Source organism: Anomaloglossus baeobatrachus, chromosome 1 (genome assembly GCF_048569485.1).
Source record: "Anomaloglossus baeobatrachus isolate aAnoBae1 chromosome 1, aAnoBae1.hap1, whole genome shotgun sequence".
Taxonomy (NCBI): domain Eukaryota; kingdom Metazoa; phylum Chordata; class Amphibia; order Anura; family Aromobatidae; genus Anomaloglossus; species Anomaloglossus baeobatrachus.
The window spans coordinates 868599886-868623820 of NC_134353.1; the positions used below are offsets into that span (position 1 = coordinate 868599886).

The 23935-nt window shown below is 44.9% G+C and overlaps 1 protein-coding gene across 1 annotated transcript in view; it reads left to right on the forward strand.

Annotated features, from left to right (window-relative positions):
• The window catches only part of ADAMTS6 (ADAM metallopeptidase with thrombospondin type 1 motif 6), a 460987-nt gene that overhangs the window by 412256 nt on the left and 24796 nt on the right, over positions 1–23935 (forward strand). The window contains exon 22 of the mRNA XM_075326191.1: positions 1307–1511. Coding sequence (XP_075182306.1) covers positions 1307–1511 — 205 coding nt within the window. The remainder of the gene's footprint in view (positions 1–1306; positions 1512–23935) is intronic.

A 23935-nucleotide genomic window follows, 5' to 3' on the forward strand; every position in this document is an offset into this window, starting at 1 on the left:
GTGCCAGTGTGTGCAGTGATGATGGGGGCGGTCATGCCGGTGTGTGCGGTGATGATGGGTGTGGTAGTGCTGGTGTGTGCGGTGATGATGGGGGCGGTAGTGCCGGGGTGTGTGCAGTGATGATGATGGGTGCGGTAGTGCCGGTGTGTTTGGTAATGAGGGGGCGGTAGTGTCGGTGTGTGCGGTGATAATGGGTGCAGTAATGCCGGTGTGTGCGGTGATCATGGGGCGGTAGTGCCGGTGTGTGCTGTGATGGTGGGGGCGGTAGTGCCGGTGTGTGCAGTGATGATGGGGGCTCTCTCTCGGCTTAACGCAATGCGTTATTTCACGGGAATCAGTTGCCTTTGTATGACACTACAAAGCATTCGTCACATCCTTCACACAACGCATTGTGACAGATGTCATTCAACGCAAGTGTGAAAGTAGCCTAATTCTGGCGTTTTGATTTTTTTTCTCGCTATGCCATGTGATTTTATATTTTGATATCTCGGGCTTTTCTGAACATAGTGATACCAAATGTGTATTTTTTTTTTCATTGTTTTATTTTCAATTTGGCAAAAGGGGAGGTGAACTTTTGTTGTTTTAATTTTTTCATTTTAAAAAGCTTTTTTTTACATTATTACTTTTACTAGTTCATTTGTGGGACTTTATGACTACGCTTTCCAATCACTTCTGCTGATCAGAGCGATGTATCAGCATCCCTCTGTAAAGCAGAAATGCTGCTCTCCTGTGAGTGCCGGTGCTCTGCCGCATTCACAGTAAGGGAGTCATGACAGTGAGAGGCGTCATCAGCTGACGCCGCACTGTCATTACAACCCATTGGCATCACGGGGGCACCGTTGGTGGTGGGGAACAGTGCGATCCCCCACCAAAGCGCGTTACACCGTCCTGTCAGAGTTTGACAGCGCAATATCTCCAATCCACCCGCGCCTGTTAGCTGTACATGTTGGATGATCAGATCAGCCAATGTGCGTGGAAATGTGGACTGACCAAATATCTTAATACATCATTTACATATTGAGAAAAACATGAATTCCTTTGGAATAACATCAGATTACAGTTATTACAGTGTCAGTTTATTCAACCTTCTATGACCTACATGCCCATAAAGACAACTTAGGAGGGTTGATTCTACAGGCTGATTCCCTTTAAGAAGGCAATATATACTGTAGGAAAATTTGATGATATTAAGTGCTTATTTTAGCAAGTGATCGGTTTTCCACATTTTACGATAGTTTGAGGAGTCACTGCACTCTTTATCTGGTGTTTCTTGACTTAGATGAGCTGTACATTCTTCTCATTACAGGTGGTTTATCGGAGACTGGACTGAATGCAGTAAGACGTGTGATGGGGGAATGCGTACACGGACAGTACTCTGCATTCGGAGGATCGGGCCTTCAGAAGAAGAGACACTAGATGACATCAGCTGCTTAACTCATCGGCCTATCGAAAAGGAAGCTTGTAACAATCAGTCGTGTCCTCCTCAGTGGGTTGCATTGGACTGGTCAGAAGTAAGATTGACATTCTATAATAATAGTGTATATAGTTTACTGTATATAGACAATGAACTCATGATTAATTTTTTTTATCTCATTTTATGAAACTTGTAGATGAAAAACCAAAACTATCTAGTTTTCATGTGTATGGAAATAAAAGGGAACCTGTCACCAGATTTGGGGACTATAAGCTGCAGCCACCACCAATGAGCTCTTATATACAGAATTCTAATATGCTGTATATAAGAGCCCAGACTACTGTGTATAACATAAAAGACATTTTTATAATACTGACTTAGGGCGCGGTCCGGACCGATGTCTGTTGCTGCTTTCCGGTCTAGCACCTCCTCTCTGCTTTGATTGCCGTCCTACTTCTCTTCCGCCCACTGTGGATGATGTGATTTACGTCTTCTACACTGGCTGGCATTGCGATCCTGCGCAGGCGCACTTTTATCTGCCCTGCTGAGGGCAGATCAAAGTACTGTAATGTGCAGGTGTGAGGAAAGGTTAAAGACCGCCCGCGCATGCGCACTACAATACCTTGATCTGCCCTGCGCAGAACCACAATGCTGGCTGATGTAGAAGATGTACTGTAGCTCACGTCATCCACACTGGGCGGGATAGAAGGAGGACAGAGATTGCAGCAAAGAGGAGGCCCTGGACTGGAGAGCAGCAATGCTGATCGGACCGGACCGCCCCTAGGTGAGTACAGTGGAATCTTGGTTTAAGAGTAACTTGGTTTGAGAGTGCTTTGCAAGACAAGCAAAGCTTTTTAAAAATTTGTAATTTGGTGTAAGAGCAATGCTTTGCAATAAGAGCAAATTCCTACGCTTCTGGTTCCATCTTTTCACCACACTCTGACCCTCTCCTTTCTGTACATATGTACTGTATACAGTATACCATTGTACATTACAGTATATACTAAACAGCATGTCTATCAATTTGCATTGGTGGATACAGTACTGTATTCTTTTGGCTAACCAGTACAGCACATTACTTGTACTGTACCTCTCGCACACCAACAATTCTATTGTAAGCATGTTTTTTTATTGTATTGTACAGTATTTTGTATTAGTGTACTGTAATAATTTTATATGAATACAGCACATTATGTATTACTGTAATATGTTTGTATAAATACACTAAATATTTTTGGGTTGTGGAACAAATTGTCTGCATTTTAATTATTTCCTATTGGAAAATTCGCTTTGATATAAGAGCAACTTGGTTTAAGAGCTCACTCCTGGAACCAATTATGCTCATAATCCAAGGTTCCACAGCGGCCTGGGCTCTTATATACAGTATCTTAGACTGCTGTATATAAGAGCTAATTGGGGGTGGCTGCAGCTCATAGTCCCCAAATCTGGTGACAGATTCCCTTAAAATTAATTGAAGCGAGCCTGTCAGCACAAAATGACTGTTCAAACCAAGCATTGCCTCTTGTTTCACCCTTGATGAGGCTAAGCAGTTCAGCGCATCTTCCCATCTACTTGTTTTGCATCTATCTCTGCACTTATTTTTCTTGATTAACTCAGAGATTGATGAAGAGCAGAGATCGATGAAAAACAAGTAGATGGGAAGATGCGCTGAACTGCTTAGCCTCATCAAGGGTGAAACAATAGGCAATGCTTTGTTTGAACAGTCATTTTGTGCTGACAGGCTCGCTTCAAATAATTTTAAGGGAATCTGTCACCAGATGAAAAACAAGTACATGTGGGGGAGCACTAAACAGCATGGGCACACCAAGGGTGCACTGAGTGCCTGTGCTTGGTTTGAACAGTTATATTGTTCTGAGAGATTCCCTATCAAGGTTTTTTTAATAGATAAATCCCAATTTTTATGGTAGTTCTAAATTGCACAATTTCCTTTGTAAGACTAAAAAGGTATAATACCACAACACACCTCAGGTAGACTCTGAAATGTACTTACTTCACTTACAGTTATATGCATTCCTAAAACCAACCTCCAAGGATGCCTTAGGCTAGGAAAGTCTAGTTAGACAATTGAAACAATCACCATCCGTCTTTACACATCCTAACCAATACTTTTAAATCTTTTTTCTTTATGTTTCCTGAAGGCGAATATTAAAGGAGTGTGGAAAAATATCATAGCTTTTCCTAAGTTTTTAGTGTTATATGATGTCAGAATGAAGGGCTCATTTTCAAAGAAGGGAGAAAAATAATTTCTAAATAATACTGTAAGAAAGAGCAAATGTTATTTCTACTGTCTTGTATTAGAAATATAATTTATTATTATTTGATGATTGCATATTCCATATTGTTCTAAAGAAATGTGCTCACGTTGGTAGCAGCCCCACTTACATTTTTTTTCAATCTTGATTTCTCCAAACCCAAGTCAGTAGATGGACGCCTTTATTATATTGAGTTTGTCCGATTGTACGTGATGGTGAAGGAAGGGAGCTCGGGTTGCTCAGGCGCTGCTCTCCTTCATTAATGGTCCCTTGTTTGTGGGTGCATCTCTGTGTAGGGTGCATGGGACTTACTTGCTCCAAGTGGACATGTCAATGTCTCAGTCCACATTTGCAGGGGCTGCCGGACAGAGTTCACACAACACCAGGGTCTCTTTAAAACAACAGTTTTACATTCAGTTATCGGTTGCATAGTAGACAAGTTGTTAGACATTCTTCTTCTCTGACTGCGGTATTCCATACCCTTTAGGACTATGATATAAATGCAGTGGCGGCCCACCTTCCATCTAGAAGCTCCCACTATGGCTGCAGCGGAAGATTCACCATTCCCAGGCCGTCATATAAGCAGGGGTGACCTCTACTTTTTCCGTCAATACCCTCAGTGTTTCACATGGGTCTACAGCACCCCAGGATTGTGCTGTCCTTCTCTATCCAACTTCCCTATGCATCACGCTCAGGAGCGGCTTCACCAAGCCCAGCTGGGGTGAGCATCAAGCTCCAGAACTTGTATCAGGTTTTCAAGAACTACCCCGGCACCTAGGCCCTTCTGCTAGGCAGAACCTTAACTGAACTGTTCTCCCTCTTGTAACCAGGAAGTCTCTCACTCTGCTGAACACTAGTCCCACCCCCAGTGAGCTGAACCGGACATCAACTGTTTCTATTACTAACAAAGTCCATCTACGTAACATTCCTGTACGTTATATGACTTCCGATAAATGACATGCTAAACTTCATACTACATCCTACTCAACATTCCCCACTTTATCTGAGTAATACATTTCACTACTCATTGTTAACACATTTACATTGCAGGGGGCTCTGCCACCCTCCTACATGGCAAAAATGAGATGGGGATTCCAGCAAGTAATCATGTCCTTTTTGCTTTGTAAGCCAGCTGCTGATGCACTGAATTCTGGTGGTTATACACAGCAACAAATCTTCTGGGTATGAAGATCTACAGTATGAAGCTGGCCTTCTATTCCTCCTCACTTTTTCATACATATGAACGCTGGGTTTGGCTAATTGCAAGGGTGACATATCATTGTATTAGCCTGGATTAGCATTGGATTGCACAGGGGCCCAAGAGGTCAGGGGTGCTATTTCAATCTCCAAAGCAGGTGGAATTGTGCATTTTGATGAGTTCTTGGGCTACCAAAGGTCCATATATTGTTCCTGCACAGTGGCCCTTTTCGGTCTGTGTCCACCAGTGGCCAATTGTATATGTGTTCTCATTAAGTAAAGTTAAATTTAGAGCTTGGTGCACGTAAATGCTGAAATTTGTGCAGCGATTTGACAGCACATGTGCGCTTCAAATCGCTGCAGAAACACTGCGTAATGGTTGCTGTGTTTCAGCAGATTACATGCTGATATCATGCGCTATGGATGCTGCCTCTCCCATAGACAGAGTGGGAGCAGCATCCAAAGCGCACAAATTAATTGACATGCTGCATTTTTGAACGCACAGATTTCGGTCAAAATTTTAGCATCCAAATCGCTGCAGAAACACTGTGTAATGGATGCAGTGTTTCAGCAGAATAAATCCCGATTTCATGCACTCGGGATGCTGCCTCTCCCATAGACAGAGTGGGAGCAGCATCCAAAGCGCACTAACTAATTGACATGCTGCATTTTCAAACGCACAGATTTGGGTCAAAATTTTTAGCATCCAAATCGCTGCGTTCAAAAAAGCATCGTGCACATAAATTATGTATATATAATATCTACATATATTGTGCTGGGAACACAGGACACATGCATTTACACTGCAGTGCTAAACGCAGCATAAATGCATGCTATTACACAACGTGCGCACGAGCCCTTATACTGCAAGATTATCATGTACTAGCATTCATATGAACGCTAGTTTAAAGATAATCTTGCAGTCTAAACCGGCTGATGACCACCCGATGAATGAGCAAAATGCTTGTTCGTCGGCTGAAATGATCTTTTGCTTTCCACAAAAGACCATCATTCTTGGCAGTGCTTTCTTTTGTGTAAACAGGTGAATGGTGGCAGGCTATTTGCACTGAACAATCTATTACAGATCCTTCACTGGGCATCACTAAATGTGATCTAACTGTGTAAACAGGCTATTAAATGACCAGAGATCGGCAAATATTTACTAATCAGCGGTCATTTAACACTGCAAAATAGGGTAATGTAAGGGGTATTTCACACACAGCGAGATCGCTACTGAGATCGCTGCTGAGTCACGTTTTTTGTGACCTCATTAGCGATCTCGCTGTATGTGACACTGAGCAGCGATCTGGCCCCTGCTGTGAGATCGCTGCTCGTTACACACAGTGCTGGTTCGTTTTTTTATTGTTGCTCTCCCGCTGATAAGCACACATCGCTGTGTGTGACAGCGAGAGAGCAACAATCCTGAATGTGCAGGGAGCAGGAGCCGGCGTCTGACAGCCTGTGGTAAGCTGTAACCAAGGTAAACATCGGGTAACCAAGGTGGTTACCCGATATTTACCTTCGTTACCAGCCTCCGCAGCTCTCACGCTGCCAGTGCCGGCTCCTGCTCCCTGCACACGCTAAGCGGTGTGCGCTGGTAACTAAGGTAAACATCGGGTAACCATACCTGATGTTTACCTTAGTTACGAGTGTCCGCAGCTTCCAGACGCCGGCTCCGTGCAAGCACAGCGTCGCTTGCACATCGCTGCTGGCTGGGGGCTGGTCACTGGTCGCTGGTGAGATCTGCCTGTTTGACAGCTCACCAGCGACCATGTAGCGACGCAGCAGCGATCCTGACCAGGTCAGATCGCTGGTGGGATCGCTGCTGCGTCGCTAAAGTGTGACGGTACCCTAAATCCTTCTTTAGTCACTGCCAGACTGGTCTGTCAATGTCTTATCTCCTCTAAAGACAAATGGATTGGGCATGTTGAAATCCACCTGCCTAATCACTATCTTACATGACATCTAACATTGGAGTAGAATTGGCGGGTTTGGCGGGCATTGATCTATTGTTTATGGGCCAGATTAAGGCCTGATGTTCAGAGCAGTCTGAACTGATGGGAGACGGAGCTTGTTTCCATTGTAATGCTACTAGATTTGATTAGTGCAGCAATCAGCTACTGAAAGCGGTTCTTCTTATTGTCATTTTAAGTAGTTGTATCGTCATAGATATTTGCCTTGGGCTGCATTCACATATTTGTGTTTGACAGTTCATGTATGTACAGTGATTTCTGGACTGGCCAGTGATCTCCTGACCCAAACTAAACAGCCCCCTAGGCATATAGGGTATGAGAATGTTGTACACAGACATTTGAATGCAGCCAGAGGCCCTGTGCGCACTAGAAAATTAAACGTTTCTCAAGAAATTTCTTGAAAGTCTGAAAGATTAGTGCACTTGCGTTAAACAAAGGCACCAAAAACGCATGCGTTTTTACCACGTTTTTGGTGCATTTTTCCACAGGTTGGTCCCTGCGTTTTTTAATCATTATCTATGGCAAAAAACGCAGGTACCTGCAGAAAAGAAGTGACATGATCATTCTTTTTCTCAAGAAATTCTGCCGAAAGAATGTTCTTGAGAAAAAAAACGCAGAGTGCGCACAACTATTTTTTTTTCCATAGGTTTTGCTGGGGAATGTCTGCAGAAAGGTTACAACCATTTTCTCAAGAAATTTCTGCAGCAAAAACGCACAAAAAACACGGGTAAAAACACAGCGTGCGCACAAGGCCTTAAATGGATTTCCCACGAACAAGTACATTTAATCAGTAGATCTTGGAATAAAAATTATTATCACAATTGGCTGTGTTATAAAAAGAAATGTTCCTGTGCTGAGATAATCTTATATAAGTGTCCCTGTTATGTACTATATAATGGCCGTGTCTGACTGTACAGGTACATGGTCTGATCATTCCACATCTCCTGGCCATGGGTGAAGTAAAGGAGAATATACAGATGGAGCAGCATGGGATCATAACTGCTGCTTTCTCTGAGGTAAAACATTTCTCTGATTGTTAAAAACAACTGTGACGCCCCTGGCCAGGTTGTCACAGGGTATTGCACAATCTGCCCTTTCGTGCGATATCCACCTCCTTCTTGGTTATGGGTCCCCAACTGCATGGTGTTGCCTTCATCAGCTAATCAAATCCTAGGTACGCTCTGCACCACTCCCACCAAACACACCAGTGGCCGGCCTGAGTGGAATAGGGTCGCCCACCTGAGGAACATTTTGTTTAACACATCCTATTGTGTAATATTTGTTTTTTAATTCCAAAATCTATTAATACTGGATGTAATTTGTTGTAAGATAACCCCATCAATCTAAAAACCTCCACAGTGATCATTTCATCGCCATAACTGTGGCCTCCCTGACCTAAGCAAACTTTTTTTTTTTTGTGAACGGAATCAACTGACTATGCATTTCCCTTAATTTCAACCTTTTAGATAAATCACATCGACGGCCAGATCCCATAATGAAGCAGCTCAGGAGCTCTGCCTCCTAGTTTTTGCCTCTACCCATGGCTCCTCCCCCTACCATTAGCTCCTCATTCTGCCTCTAGCACAGCACCTCCCTCTGCCTCTAGTTCCCCCCTCTGCCTCTAGTTCCCCCCTCTGCCTCTAGTTCCCCCCTCTGCCTCTAGTTCCCCCCTCTGCCTCTAGCTCCTGCCTCTGCCTCTAGCTCCTGCCTCTGCCTCTAGCTCCTGCCTCTGCCTCTAGCTCCCCTCTCGGCCTCTAGTTCCTCCCTCTGCCTCTAGATCCTCCCCTCTGCCTCTAACTCCTGCCTCTGCCTCTAGCTTTCCCCTTCTGCCTCTAACTCCTGCCTCTGCCTCTAGCACCTGCCTCTGCCTTTAGCTTTTGCATCGGACTCTAGCTCCTCTCTTTGCCTCTAGCTCTTTCCTCTGCCTCTAGCTCCTCCCTCTGCCTCTAGCTCATCCCTCTGCCTCTAGCTCCTGCCTTTGACTTTAGCTCCTCCCTCTGCCTCTAGTTCCTCTGTCTGCCTCTAGCTCCCTCTTCTGCCTCTAGTTCCTGCATTAAGCTCTTCTCTCTCTCCAGCTCCTCCCTCTGCCTCTAGCTCCCCCCCCTCTGCCACTAGCTCCCCCCCTCTGCCTCTAGGTCCCCCCCTCTGCCTCTAGGTCCCCCCCTCTGCCTCTAGGTCCCCCCCTCTGCCTCTAGCTCCCCCCCTCTGCCTCTAGCTCCCCCCTCTGCCTCTAGCTCCCCCCTCTGCCTCTAGCTCCACCCTTTGCCTTCAGCTTTTCTCTCTGCCTCTAACTCCTCCCTCTGCCTGTAGCTCCTCCTTCCATCCCAAATACATAGAATCTCATCAGTACCAACTGCCATGTACTATAAACATATGCTCTCACTGAATACAGATTTTATTTCTAAACTGAGATATCTTTATATGTGATAAAATATATTACAAAAAAGATGCTTATTTTCATGTACGCTATTGATTTATAAAATAAAAATTAGAACAACGGTTCCTAGAACAACAAAAAAAGTGTATTCAATACGTGAAGGCAAAGAACACACGACAAATCATGGAAATAGGAAATACAATAGGAAAACAGATCAAAAGTAATTCTCAGTTTACAATGTCATCTTCCAGTAATAAAACCTTAAAACCCGTTTTGAAAGGATCATGTCCCAAAAGCCCGATAATACAACGCCAATGATTTACTGTTTGCGATAAACTTAAAACTCCGTCAGCTGTAACCCCTTCCGACTAAATGTTTTCCAGCACAGATGTATCATAATTATTGAACGGGACTGTAAACTATGTAGGATATGGTTAAAATCCCCAGTTGAATTCTGGCATGGCCTGCAGATCCTCAGTCTGGGGTATTTTTGGGGCTGATGAAAACAGTAGGAGAGAGCGAGCAGCGTTTCTTAGAAGCCGCGATGGGTTTATATTTCTTAGAAAACAAGGATTGCTCTTAATGTAACAGCTTGACAGTGGTATACAGCAAACATAAGTCTGGATTTTGCTGAATTTCGTGTCTTTGAGAGAGAACAGATCGGAGTTGTTCTTTTCGGCCATTTCAGAACAGTAATTCATTAGATTACAATGCGCGCTCTGTAATAATAAGCGCGTTTTGTGCTCGCATAAAGGAATTTACACACATTTTCTTTTCTCCTCTAAAGTGCCTGGGTTACTAAAACACTAAGAAGACTGATTGATCTGTTAAAAAAAAAAAAAAAGAGAAAAAAAAAGTATTTAAATAAAACATTGTTATCTCAAAAATGTGGTAAGTGGGTGCCACATGAAAGCAGTTTTGAAAATGCCAGCATATTGGCACAGAGCAGTAAAAACATCCATGCATACCAGAACTGGGGGGGATCACGTTTGTTTTTCAGCGCTAGATAAATATATAAGGTTTTTTTTTTGTCTGGAACATTTGTACACCAGGGACAGAGAGCCATGGTCGGTTTCTAAAAGGGAGCTTGGCGATTAAGACATTTTATTGAAAGGAACACTAAACCTACAAATGAATCATTAAACCAAACAAGAAATATAGTTCTCTCTTAATTTCTTAGTCTGCATCATTTTCCGTAAGTCAGTTTTTCTTACAAATCCTACAGGGAAGATAGGGATTAATCTTTTGATCAGTTCCATCTTTGTCTGGTGGTAAACCAATCTTAACCCTACCTTTAAAGGGGTTTACCCCACAATCAAAGTTGATCTTAATCAATAGATCTTGGAATAATAATAATTTCCACAATTGGATGTGTTTAAAAAAAATGTTCCTGTGGGGAAATAATCTTATCTATGTGTTCCTGCTGTGTACTGTGTAATGGTCATGTCTGACCGTACAGGAACATGGTCTGATCGTAACAGATCTCCTGAGCCTAAAAAGACTAAATTACTTACCGGTAATGGGGTTTTTCCGGAGTCCACGACAGCACCCACTGAGAGAGGGATCCACCCCATCAGTTGATTTCAGAGAGGAACCGCAATGTATTAGTATGACATTAAAGAAAAGGAGAACACCAAAAAGAATACCACATCAACCAAAGGAGTGAAAGAGTCAATAAGGGTAGGAGTGTGCGGGTGCTGTCGTGGACTCCGGAAAATCCCATTACCGGTAAGTAATTTAGTCTTTTCCTATCGCCATGACAGCACCCACTGAGAGACTTTCAGAGACAATGCCACCTAGGGAGGGACCACTGCCTGCAGCATCGATCTCCCGAAGGTAAGGTCTGTAGCAGAGGAAAGATCCAATCTGTAGTGATTATAGAAGGTGGAAGGTGAAGACCACGCAGCAGCCTTACATATATAAGCGATGGAGACATCCGCCTTCTCTGCCCAGGATGATGCCATTGCTCGAGTGGAATGAGCTCTTATGCTATGTAGCAATGGCTCATCTTTAGCTGAGTATGCCAGATAGATTGCCACCCTCACCCATCTAGCTAGTGTGCTTTTTGACACCTGGTGTCCCTTTCTAGCTCCTTGGGAGGATACAAACAAGGACTTATGATGTCTCCGGAGGCTGTCCTAATCACATATTGGAGCAAGACATCACGCACATCTAAAGTATGAGATCTATATTGTTCAGGTGTGACTGGACTGGGGAAAAAAGGAAGGTAAAATAATTTCCTGACTCCTGTGAAAATGGGGAGCTACTTTGGTAAGTAAGCAGGGTCTGTTTTCAGAACATTTTCTGGGAATACCTGCATATATAGAGGATCAATAGATAGAGCCTGGATATCACTAATTTGACGGGCAGAGTTTAAGGCTACCAGGAGGCAGGTTTTTAATGAAACCAGCTTATTCGAAGCTGACTGCAAAGGTTTAAAGGGAGTGTCAGTCAGGGCGTCTAACACTAGATTGAGATCCCAAGGGGGAAGGTTGGGAATATGAACTGGGTGACTGCGTTCACATGCCTTAACAAAACGCATGATCCAACGATTACCAGTTATATTAGAATTATAATGGGCCCCTAAGGCTGATATATGAACCTTGACTGTGTTTAGAGAAAGACCCATATCCAGACCATTCTGGAGAAACTCCAGAATAGATGATATGGGTACCACCCCTGGAGAGGAGGAAGGGGAAAATTGTAGAAATTTCATCCAGACTCTACCATACTGCTTAGTTGTTACTGGCTTTCTACTTTGAAGAAGGGTATTTATTAATTGTTTTTGCGAAAACCCATGAGAAGCTAATAACTCCCTTTCAAATTCCACGCAGTTAAGTTCAAGCCTTTGACATGTGGATGATGGAAAGGTCCTTGGGACAGCAGATCCGGTCTGTACGGGAGAACCCAGAGGTCTGTAATTGACATTCCCGTGAGAAGGGAGAACCAGGGGTGTCTGGGCCAAAAGGGCGCCATCAAGATGACTCTCGCCCATTTGTCCCTGATTTTCCTGAGAACTGTCGGAAGTATGATCATCGTGGGAAAGGCATAGGCCAGGTAGAAAGTCCAGGGAATTTGAAGGGCATCCAGAACTGTCAGGTTGTCTGCTTTGTTCAGAGAACCGATCTGTTCCACTTGTTTGTTCTCCCTGGTGGGGAACAAATCGATTACCGGTCGGCCCCACCAATGAACAATCTGGAGAAACACCTATGGGTTCAGTTTCAATTCCCCATGATGTAGAGTATGTCGGTTGATGAAATCTGCTCTGTCGTTGTATACTCCTCGAATATGAAGAGCTGATAGAGAAAGAAGGTGTCGCTCGGCGATATTCAATACCCAGGCAGTCATTGTCATGAGTGAACGAGACCTTGTCCTCCCCAGGTGATTTATATACGAAACCACTGTCTGATTGTCGGTAAGGACTTGGACATGGGTCTGCTGAAGGAGAGGAAGGAAGGTCACTAGAACCTGTTCGACCGCTCGAAGTTCCTTGAGGTTGGAGGAAGTGTCTAGTTCCTGGCTGGACCAGAGACCCTGTGCCATAGTGTCCCTCAAATGAGCTCCCCACCCCCAAGGGCTGGCGTCTGTTGTCATTATGTTGGTAGAATGAACATTATTATTATAGCGCCATCAATTCCATGGCGCTTTGCATGTGAAAGGGGTATACATAATAGGGACAAGTACAATAATCATAAACAATACAAGACACAGACAGGTACAGGAGGAGAGAGGTCCCTGCCCGCGAAGGCTCACAGTCTACAAGGGATAGGTGAGGATACAGTAGGTTAGGGTAGAGCTGATTGTGTGGCGCTGTATCAGACTGAGGGTTACGGCAGGTTGTAGGCTTGTCGGAAGAAGTGGGTCTTCAGGTTCCTTTTGAAGCTTGTCAAAGTAGCCGAGAGTCTGATGTGTTGATGCCACAGTTTGCCTGAATTTAGGTTGGCCTCCACCATCCACCAGGTGAGGGACTACTGAGCCTTTTTGGCAAGAGTCATATTGGAGTCGAGGGAGCCCTGGAGGGTGTCTGCTGTTGACAAGACCTCCCATTGGAGAGTCCTGGTGTGTAGTTGTGCCCACAGAACTGTTGGAATACAGGAGGTTAGGGATCCTAACAAGGACATGGTGTTTCTTAAGGATAGTGACGGTTGACCCTGCACATGTTGGATTTTTTCTTGAAGTCTTGCGATCTTTGTGTCTGGGAGAAAACATCGCTGTTGACGAGAGTCCAGGAGAATCTCTAGAAAAGACTGAAGAGTGGTCGGGATTAGTCGAGATTTTTGTAAATTTAAAATCCATCCCAAGCGCTGAAGGGTAGACATAGTATGATTAAGGCGGGCTGCACTTTCATCTGCCGTGCTTTATACAAATAGGAGATCATCCAAGTACGGAAATATCAAGGTCTGACGTTCCCGTAAATGTGCTGTGACCTCCGCCATGACCTTTGTAAAAATATGAGGGGCCAGAGAAACTCCTAAGGGCATGGCAACAAACTGAAAATGTTGAATGGAGCCATTAATTAGCACTGCTATCCTTAAATATTTTTGATGATGTGAGTGGATAGAGATGTGATAGTATGCATCCTTTAAATCTAAAACTGCCATGTAACAGTTGGGAAAGAGAAGTTTAATAGCTGACTGGATTGACTCCATCTTGTATGGTCAATATTCGACAAAAAGGTTTAGCTTCCTTAGTAGAGATGAGCGAACCGGCCGTGGTTCGGCTCGAGTTCGGTTCGTCGAACAGAGGTCTTGTTCGAGTTCAGTTCGGCGAACGTTCGACGAACCGAACTCGAACCAATAGGAAATAATGGGAGGCAATCACAAACACATAAAAACGCATTATAAATGTACACATACAGTTAATAAACATTGCCATAACACTTACCGGTCCCCGCGATCCCTCCTGCACTCTGTCTCCTGCCGCTATTCCATCCGATGATCGCTGAATCCTCCCGGTGACCAGCACTGCCAGCAGTGATGCAGGACCTATCGTGACGTCAAAATAGCCATGTGACCAGTCACGTGGCTATTATTTCATTGGCTACAGATTGGTCACATGGCTTTGACGTCCTGTCCTAGGTCCTGTCATTGCACTCTCCGGTACACGGTGCACATTTGTGTATCGCCGTGTACCGGTGACATGCTCTAGCACACGGTCGACTCCCCGTTCCGTTAGGGACCGGCTGACACAGCCGGTTATTAACGGAGATCACCGTTGCCATAGCAACGCAGTTAGCGGTGACGTCACTGCTAACCGCAGCTCTGGGAATTACATGATCGGAGCACCGTTGCTATGGTAACGTGTCTGTCAGCGTTACCGCTGTTACCGCTAACAGCCAGCAGCACTGAGTGAAGGCTGCACGCTGCTTCTCGTGCAGCCTTCACTCCGTGAAGGCTGCACGGGAAGCAGTGTCTTCCGCCATGCAGCAGTGATGGAGCAGAGCTGCATTTGTTGAATGAGAAAGACAGAAGACTATAGATCGTGGAGGGCTGACAGGGGGTAATAAAGATGGAGTCTCTAATGTGTCTGTGTATTTATTTCTATTAAAGTATTTTTTCTCTCTGTGGTGTCTTTTTTTTAACCCTTTATTGGAGATTCTTAATGGCCGGGTCAAACGTGCCTGACATTAAGAATCTCTGGCTTAATACTAGCTAGTAAAACAAAGCTAGTATTAACTCATTATTACCCAACAAGCCACCCGGCTTCAGGGCTGTTGGAAGAGTTGGATACAGCACCAGATGATGGCGCTTCTATGAAAGCGCCATTTTCTGGGGCGGCTGCGGACTGCAATTCGCAGCAGAGGCGCCCAGAAACCTCGGGCTAACCTGTGCTGCGGATTCCAATCCCCAGCTGCCTAATTGTACCTGGCTGGACACAAAAATGGGGCGAAGCCCACGTCATTTGTTTTTTAATTATTTCATGAAATAAGTGAAATAATTAAAAAAAACGGGCTTCCCTATATTTTTGGTTCCCAGCCGGGTACAAATAGGCAACTGGGGGTTGGAGGCAGCCCGTGGCTGCCTGCTGTACCTGGCTAGCATACAAAAATATGGTGAAGCACACGTCATTTTTTTGGTGGGCAAAAAACTTCTGCATACAGTGGAGTATGCTGAGCCTTGTAGTTCTGCAGCTGCTGTCTGCTCTTCTCCATACAGACAGACAGCAGCTGCAGAACTACAAGGCTCAGCATACTCCATCCAGGACTGTATGCAGAAGTTTTTTGCCCCCTGAAAAAATTATGTGGGCTTTGCCATATTTTTGTATGCTAGCCAGGTACAGCAGGCAGGTACGGCTGCCCCCAACCCCCAGTTTCCTATTTGTACCCGGCTGGGAACCAAAAATAAAGGGAAGCCCTTTTTTTATTATTTCATGAATTTCATGAAATAATTAGAAAACAAATGACGTAGGCTTCGCCCCATTTTTGTGTCCAGCCAGGTACAACTAGGCAGCTGGGGATTGGAATCCGCAGCACAGGTTGGACTGAGCTTTCTGGGCCCCACTGCTGCAAATTGCAGTCTGCAGCCGCCTCAGAAAATGGCACTTTTATAGAAGCGCCATCTTCTGGCGCTGTATCCAACTCTTCCAGCACCTGCCTGCTATACCTGGCTAGCATACAAAAATATGGCGAAGCTCACGTCCTTTTTTTGTAGTTTTTCGGCAAAAAAAATAAAAAATGCTTACCTGGATTTTCCATTGCCAGTGAAGGTAACACCAAGAAAAGGGGGTTAGCACCCAGTAGCTGCTTGGATTACCCTTAGCTAGCAATACAAAAACTGCAGCGGGAGCCCATATATATTTTTTTTAATTATTTATTTAAATAACTAAAAACAAAATGGGCTTCCCTGTATTTTGATTGCTGGACATCACAGTGCTGTAAAAATAAATCTTTAAAAAAAATGACGTAGCGCTCCGCGGTATTTTTGATTCTCAGCGCAGATAAAGCAGACAGCTATGGGTTGCCACCCCCATCTGCCTGCCGTTACCTTGGTTGGCAATCAAAATACAGGGAAGCCCATTAATTTTTTTCTATTTAAAAAATAGTTAAAAAAAAAATGACGTTGGGTCCCCCCATTTTTGATAGCCAGCTAGGGTAAAGCAGACGGCTGTAGCCTGAAAACCACAGCTGGCAGCTTTACCGTGGTTGGGGATCCAATGTGGAGGTCCCCCCAGGCTCTTTTCTTATAATTATTTTATAAATATTAATAATTACACAAAAAAAGTAGGGTCCCCCCCAAATTGGATCACCAGCCAAGGTAAAGCGGACAGCTGTGGTCTGGTATTCTCAGGGTGGGAAGGTCCATAGTTATTGGGCCTTCATAGCCTAAATAGCAGGCCGCAGGCACCCCAGACGTGGCGCATCCACTAGATGCGCCAATCCTGGCGCTTCACCCCAGCTCATCCCGTGCCCTGGTGCAATGGCAAACGGGGTAATAAATCGGGTTGATACTAGCTGTAAAGTCACCTAAGATCAAGCCCAGCAGTTTGTGATGTCATGGCGTCTATTAGATACCCAACATCATAAACTGTCAGTACTAACAAAAAAAAAATCGACAAAAGAAATTTATTTGAAAAAACAGTCCCCAAAACATTTCCTCTTTCACCAATTTATTGTAAGAAAAAAAATAAAGGGGTCACACGACGACTCTGGACCGTCTAGAATATGGGGGGGAGACACTCAGGGAACGTATCACCCATTTTCTAGGAGTGCAGACCCTTCATGTGAGGAGTGTGGGTGCAATGAATCTGCACTCACTCTCCCCGGGTCCACAGCAGCAGAGTCCATGTCGTAATGGTTGCTACCAAAGCTGCAATTCCCTGCTCATGAGGTAAGGGCATGCCTAATCAGGAGAACTATTCTACATTTCCAAATATTGGTATTTGCTGATATTATTGCTATTCCACCTACTATATATTGGGGATAGGATCTTGGAGATGGAATATCCCTTTAAGTCCAGTTATCCAGCTGAATGATTACTTAACAACAGAGCTCGCTATTTAGATGTGTTTTCTTGTGGCGTATAACGGACTCTCATGTTTGGTAGTCGTTCAGCAGGGAAACTATAAAAGCAAATCCCTCCATTTGGAAATGTAGTATATAGCTCTCCTGATCAATTATGTTCCTTACCTCATGAGCAGGGCATTGCAGTAATAATAATAATTTATTCATTTATATAGTGTTATTAATTCCATAGCGCTGTATGTCTTTGGAGTGTGGGAGGAAACCGGAGGAAACCCACGCACACACGGGGAGAACATACAAACTCCTTGCAGATGGTGTCCTTGGTGAGAATTGAACCCAGGACCTCAGCGCTGCAAGACTGCAGTGCTAACCACTGAGCCACCGTGCCGCTCATTTAGCTTACAGATGCATAACCACCACTCACTGTGTCTGAACACAGGAAGCTGAGCTGACAGCCGCTCTGTGCATGCGGCAGCGTCTATTGTGAAGGAGAGGGCTGTGGGGGATCAACGCTGCACAGGTACCGTGGGACACCGGGGAACACCGGTGGGGTTATAGGGGGTGACCTGGCAGGGCCTGGGGAGGAGTTTTCTGTCGCATGTGTCATGGCACATGCGACAGAAATCAGAGGAGTAGGGTGAATGCGGCCGGCGCGCTGCTGTGCGCGCGGCCATCTTGGATTTCTGGGAGGGCATCAGGGGGGGCACGTTGGCGACACCGGGGGACCGGGGAGGAGATTTATCATGTTTGTTCATGCCAGATAGGAGATAAATAATTTTTTACCAACGCTGTCATTTATTATAACGTGATAATCGGTATACGCTGTATACCTGTGATCACGTGAGCGGGGACCGGAAAAACCATCCTGAATCATGATCTCCAGGGTCTCAGCTAGCCCTGAAACCCCAGAGATTTTCTGACGCTGGGGGGTGTTATTCACTTATTTCTGCCTGCTGTTTATAAACGGCAGATCAGAATAAGGCTACATTAACACGACCGATCCATTTTTGCGGTCTGCAAAAAACAGTCCGTTTTTTTCACGGGTGCATCCGTGTGGCATCCGTTTCCGTTCCGTAGACGGTCCGTATGTCATCTGTTTGTCATCCGTGTGCCTTCCGTTTTTTTTGTGTACTGCAAAAAAACTGAAGGAGGGAAAATACATAAATTTACCCAGGATCCATAGCTTCATCCTACATGAGGCGGTCACATGTTCACTCCAGTGCCATTTTCTACTGCTTTTCACAGCGTAGAGTGCTCTGGTGATTTTACAGTGCTTGTACACTTTACACTTCATATCAGTCTTTTCTGTCATTATAATAGCAGAAAGACACATAATGTCTCACTCTCCTGCATTTTGTAATTTTGCACCCTTTGGTGCCTTTCATGTGGCACTAAGGGGTGCTTAGCTTTGTATTTAGCCAAAAAAATGAAAAAAAAAAAATGACGTAGAGTTCCCCCTATTTTTGTAGCCAGCTAGGGTAAAGCAGACGGCTGCAGCCTGCAGACCACAGCTGGCAGCCTCACCTTGGCTGGTAATCCAAAACTGAGGGCTCCCCACACTGTTATTTTAAATTAAATAAATAATTTAAAAAAAAAAACACGTAGGGGTCCCCCCGAAAATTAAATTACCAGCCAAGGTAAAGCAGACAGCTGGGGTCTGATATTCTCAGACTAGGGAGGTCCATGGTTATTGGACTCTCCCCAGCCTAAAAATAGCAGGCCGCAGCCGCCCCAGAAGTGGCGCATCCATTAGATGTGCCAATCCTGGTGCTTCGCCCTAGCTCATCCCGTGCCCTGGTGCGGTGGCAAACGGGGTAATATATGGGGTTAATACCAGATGTGTAATGTCACCTGGCATCAAGCCCTGGGGTTGGAGAGGTCAGGCGTCTATCAGATACCCGACATCACCAACCCAGTCAGTAATAAAAAAAATAGACGACAAACACATTTTTATTTGAAAAAACACTCCCCAATACATTCCCTCTTTAACCAATTTATTAGAAAGAAAAACAAATCCAGGTCTGGTGTAATCCAAGGGGTTGCCATGACGATCCACACTGTCCCAGTCAATGAAGAGCAGGATGTTCCCCATTGGCTGGGAGAGCAGTGCAGTGACCTGAGCTAACATCAATGGGTCAGCCCAGGTCACTGCAGGGGATGACAAGTGCTGCTGTCAGCGAGGTACATTACCTGCGCTGATCTCCTGCACTGCTGACAGCACCTGTCACTGAGTTCAATGACCGCCGCCTTCACAGCCAAGTATCGCGAGAGGCCCGTGACGTCACCGCTAGTCAGTCTCGGGTCGGAAGCGAGAGAAGGTGATGTGACAAGCGGCGGCCATGGAGGACAGTGACAGCGCTGAGGTCGGGACTTCATCACCGCAGGTAGGCCGAGCGGGACCATGTGTGCAGAGTGCAGGTGGGCGGAGCCATGTGTGCTGGCGGCGGAGTGCGAAGTGGGTGGCGCTGAGGACGTCAGTGTCGTGGACTGCTTGACTGGGGACAGGTGAGTGTGAGAGTGTGTATGTGTGTGTGTGTGTGTGTGTGTACATGCCGCGTGCAGGAGGGGGTGGAGCAAGCTGAGCGGGGAAGTGTGGGCTTCCTGCACGTAACTAGGATAAACATCGGGTTACTAACCAAAGCGCTTTGCTTGGATACCCGATGTTTATCTTGGTTACCAGCTTCTGGCAGGCTGCCAGCGATGGCTCCTGCACACTGTAGCTGTAAAAAGCCCTGCTTTTTGCTGCTAGAACCGTTCTCGAACGTATCTAGAACTATCGAGCTTTAGCAAAAAGCTCGAGTTCTAGTTCGATCTAGAACAGCCCCAAAATCACTCGAGCCGCGAACTGGAGAACCGCGAACCGCGCTCAACTCTATTCCTTAGATTAATTATTGTTCTGTAAAAGCCGTCTGGTTTAGTCACCAGAAAGAATAGTGTCTGTATAATCTGTTTTTACTTCCTTCCCAGCCCAGGAGATGTGTTGTGATCAGACTATATTTCCTGGGCTGGGGAGGATGCAAAAGAGTATACAGATAGCACAGCATGAGATCATAGATGATTCTTTTTATGAGGTGAAACATTTCCTTGTCTGTTTTTAAAAACTGTTTTACCTCAAAGAAAGAATCATTTGCAATTCCATTCTGTAATGTCCGTATACTTTTTTACGTCCTTCCCGGCCCAGGAAATGTGGTATGGTCAGACAATGTCCCTTTACGGTCAGATATGGCCATTACATAGTACATAGCAGGGACATACAGTATATATAGGATTAGCTCAGACATGGTCTGATCATACCACAGCTCCTGGGCCAGCGAGGACACAAAAGAGTATACAGATACCACATCATGGGATCATAGTAGATTCTTCTTGTGAGGTAAAACATTTCCCTGTCTTTTAAAAATGTTTTACATAAAAAAAATAATAATTTGCAATCCCATGCTTTTAATATCTGTATACATTTTACATCCTCCCTGGCCTAACAGATGTGGTATAATATGACCATGTTCCTGTACGGTCAGACACGGCCATTACACAGTACATAACAGGGACATATATATAAAATTATCTCAGCGCAGGGACTATTTTTTTTTTAATCACATCCAATTGTGGAATTTTATTATTATTCCAAAATCTAGCTTTGTGTTTGGGGAAACCCGTTTAAGTCAAGGGGCAGGACCGTTTGTCTTGCTGCACACATCATAGAGGCTTTTGCTCTAGGCAGTTGTATTATACCCTGTTTGCTTGTATAGAAAGAAACACACTAAAATGTTGCGCGTGCCGATAATTAGAATAAATAACAAGTTTAGTTTCAATAATTTCCATAAACAGGAGGAAAAGGTAAATATAAAATTGTTTAAAAATTATCAAAATCTGAGCTCATCAGAGAAGGGTAAATTCACTCAACCTTTTTTCTCATCCGTGTGCTGTTGGTTTTTAAAACTGATACAGTCTAACTCCTGGAGTTTAATAGAACCATTCACACAGCCTTGATGTTGAGGCATGCTTTAGGCCGCTTTCACACATCCGGCATTTCTCCGCTTTGCCGGATCCGTCACACTCCAGTACAGTGCAATACAGTACATTGGCATTGCGGCAAGCTCCGGTCACATGCTTCGGTCACATGACAGCATGTGACCGGAGCTTGCCGCAATGCCATTGTACTGTATTGCACTGTACTGGAGTGTGACAGATCCGGCAAAGCGACGAAATGCCGGATGTGTGAAAGCGGCCTTAATTGGATGCTTCTGATTTGTTAATAGGCACTTCTTAAAGGGATTGTCTGGGACATTAACATTGATGACCTATCCTTAGGATAAGTTATCAATGTCTGAAAAGTGGGTGTGCAACACCCGTCACCCCTGCCAATCAGCTTTTGCCGGTGCCACCACTGGCCGAACTACTCAGCTATGGAGCTGCACGGCTGCATCAACTGTATAGTGCCCCTTGCTGGATACTTCATATCCGCCACCTGTTCAAATCAATATGCGCTGGATATACAGTACCTTTCCGCGACCACTGTTGTCAACAAAGCTGTGCAGCTCCATCACCGAGTACTCCCGGCAAGAGGAACAGCAGATTGGAGGGTCTTCCACCCCCACTGATTAGACATTAATATCTTATCCTAACAATAGGTCATCAGTATTTGTACAGAGTTTTATTGATTTGTGACCGCCAGTGGGTTCCAAGAAGCACTGCAGGTTACAAATCGCCGGAGACCAACAGGAGTGATGGTGATCGAAAGTGAAGCTGCCAGAGTATGAGTATAAGATTGGGGGTCAGAGGACCTACATGTGTTTTGTTTTTTTTTTCTTCAGTGCTGGAGTGGTTCTTCAAATCTAGGCCACCTATCCTCGCCATTGTACTTACTCTCTAGCGTTTTCATGCTGGCCGGAAGTCAGAAGTTATATCACAAGCATTCAATACAAGTCTATGAGAGCCAGAATGAAGCTCTCATAGAGTTTTATTGACTTGTGACCTCCAGCGCACTTCATGAACACTGCAGGTCACAAATTGCTGGAGACCAACAGGAGTTGCAGTGATCGAAAGTGAAGGTGACTGGAGGATGAGTATAGAGTCAGAGGACCTAGATTTAGGGTCAAATCTATTTTTATTAATTTTTGAACATAGAAGAAACATAACATACATTTGCAAACTGGCAGAGTTGGCACCACACATCCGATACTAAAACGACGTAGGACTTAGGGTTGGTCAACGGCGATCCGGTTTTAAGAAAGACATCTCCCCGAGGTAGAGGACCTAGATTTAAAGCACCACTCAGTGGGGGGGTTTTTCAGTGTTAATGTGGTGCTTGAAATATAAGCCACCTACTCTCTGCATTGTACTTAAGGGTGCTTTACACGCTGCGACATCGCTAACGATATATCGTCGGGGTCACGTCGTTAGTGATGCACATCTGGTGCCGGTAGCGACATCACAGCGTGTGACACCAAGGAGCGACTATCAACGAGCGCAAAAACGTGAAAAATCGTTGCTCGTTGACATGTCGCTCCCTTTCCCAAATATCGTTGCTGCTGCAGGTACGATGTTGTTTGTTGTTCCTGCGGCGTCACACATCGCTATGTGTGACACCGCAGGAACGACGAACATCTCCGTACCTGCGTGCACCGGCAATAAGGAATGAAGGAGGTGGGCGGCATGTTCCGACTGCTCATCTCCGCCCCTCCTCTGCTATTGGACGTCTGCCGTGTGACGTCGCTGTGACGCCGCACGAACCGCCCCCTTAGAGAGGAGGCGTATCGCTGGCCAGAGCGACGTCGCAGGGAAGGTAAGTCCGTGTGATGGGTGTTAGCGATGTTGTGCCCACGGGCAACGATTTGCCCATGACGCACAACCGACGGGGACGGGTACACTCGCTAGCGATATCGGTACCGATATCGCAGCGTGTAAAGTACCCTTTACTCTCTAGGTTTTTCATGCTGGCCGGAAGTCAGAAGTTATGTCACAAGCATTCAATACAAGTCTATGAGTGCAAGAATGAGGAGCTCATAGAGTTTTATTAATTTGTGACCGCTGGCGGGTTCCATGAAACACTGCAGGTCACAAATCGCTGGAGAAGAACACGAGTAGTAGTGATTGAAAGGGAAGCTGCCAGAGGATGAGTATAATAAATGTAAAGAATCCGGCACACTGAATAAAGTGATTTCCAAAGATGATATTTCGTTTGAATTATATTCAAACGAAATATCATCTTTGGAAATCACTTTATTCAGTGTGCCGGATTCTTTACATTTACTGAACTTTTATTTTCCGAGCACCTTAAGCTTTTCTTTCTTAGTGAGCCAGGCATCTCTACTATAGAGGATGAGTATAAGACTGGGGTCAGGAGACCTAGAGTTAAAGCACCACTCCAGCAGTGCAATAAAACAACATCAACGCTGGAGTGGTGCTTTAAGAACATATAGTGCACAAAAAATTAAAAAATAAATCTGTGGCATTTAACCATTGGCTTTTTCTTTGCATTGATCCACGGTGATTTCTACAATGTTTGCACAACATATTGTTGTTGCTGGTTCAGTAAAGAAAAATGAGTCCCATCACTCCACGTCTTCCATTACTGGTCACGTAATCTTCCTCATAAAACACATCACAGCTTTTAATTTTAACAAGCATGAAACGCTGTGATCCATTTTCTAGCAATGACTAATCTGACTGGCTGGCATATGTTATTTAAAGGTGAGATCACAAGACAAGTTCAATAAGGCAGCATCAGGTCAAGGGTTC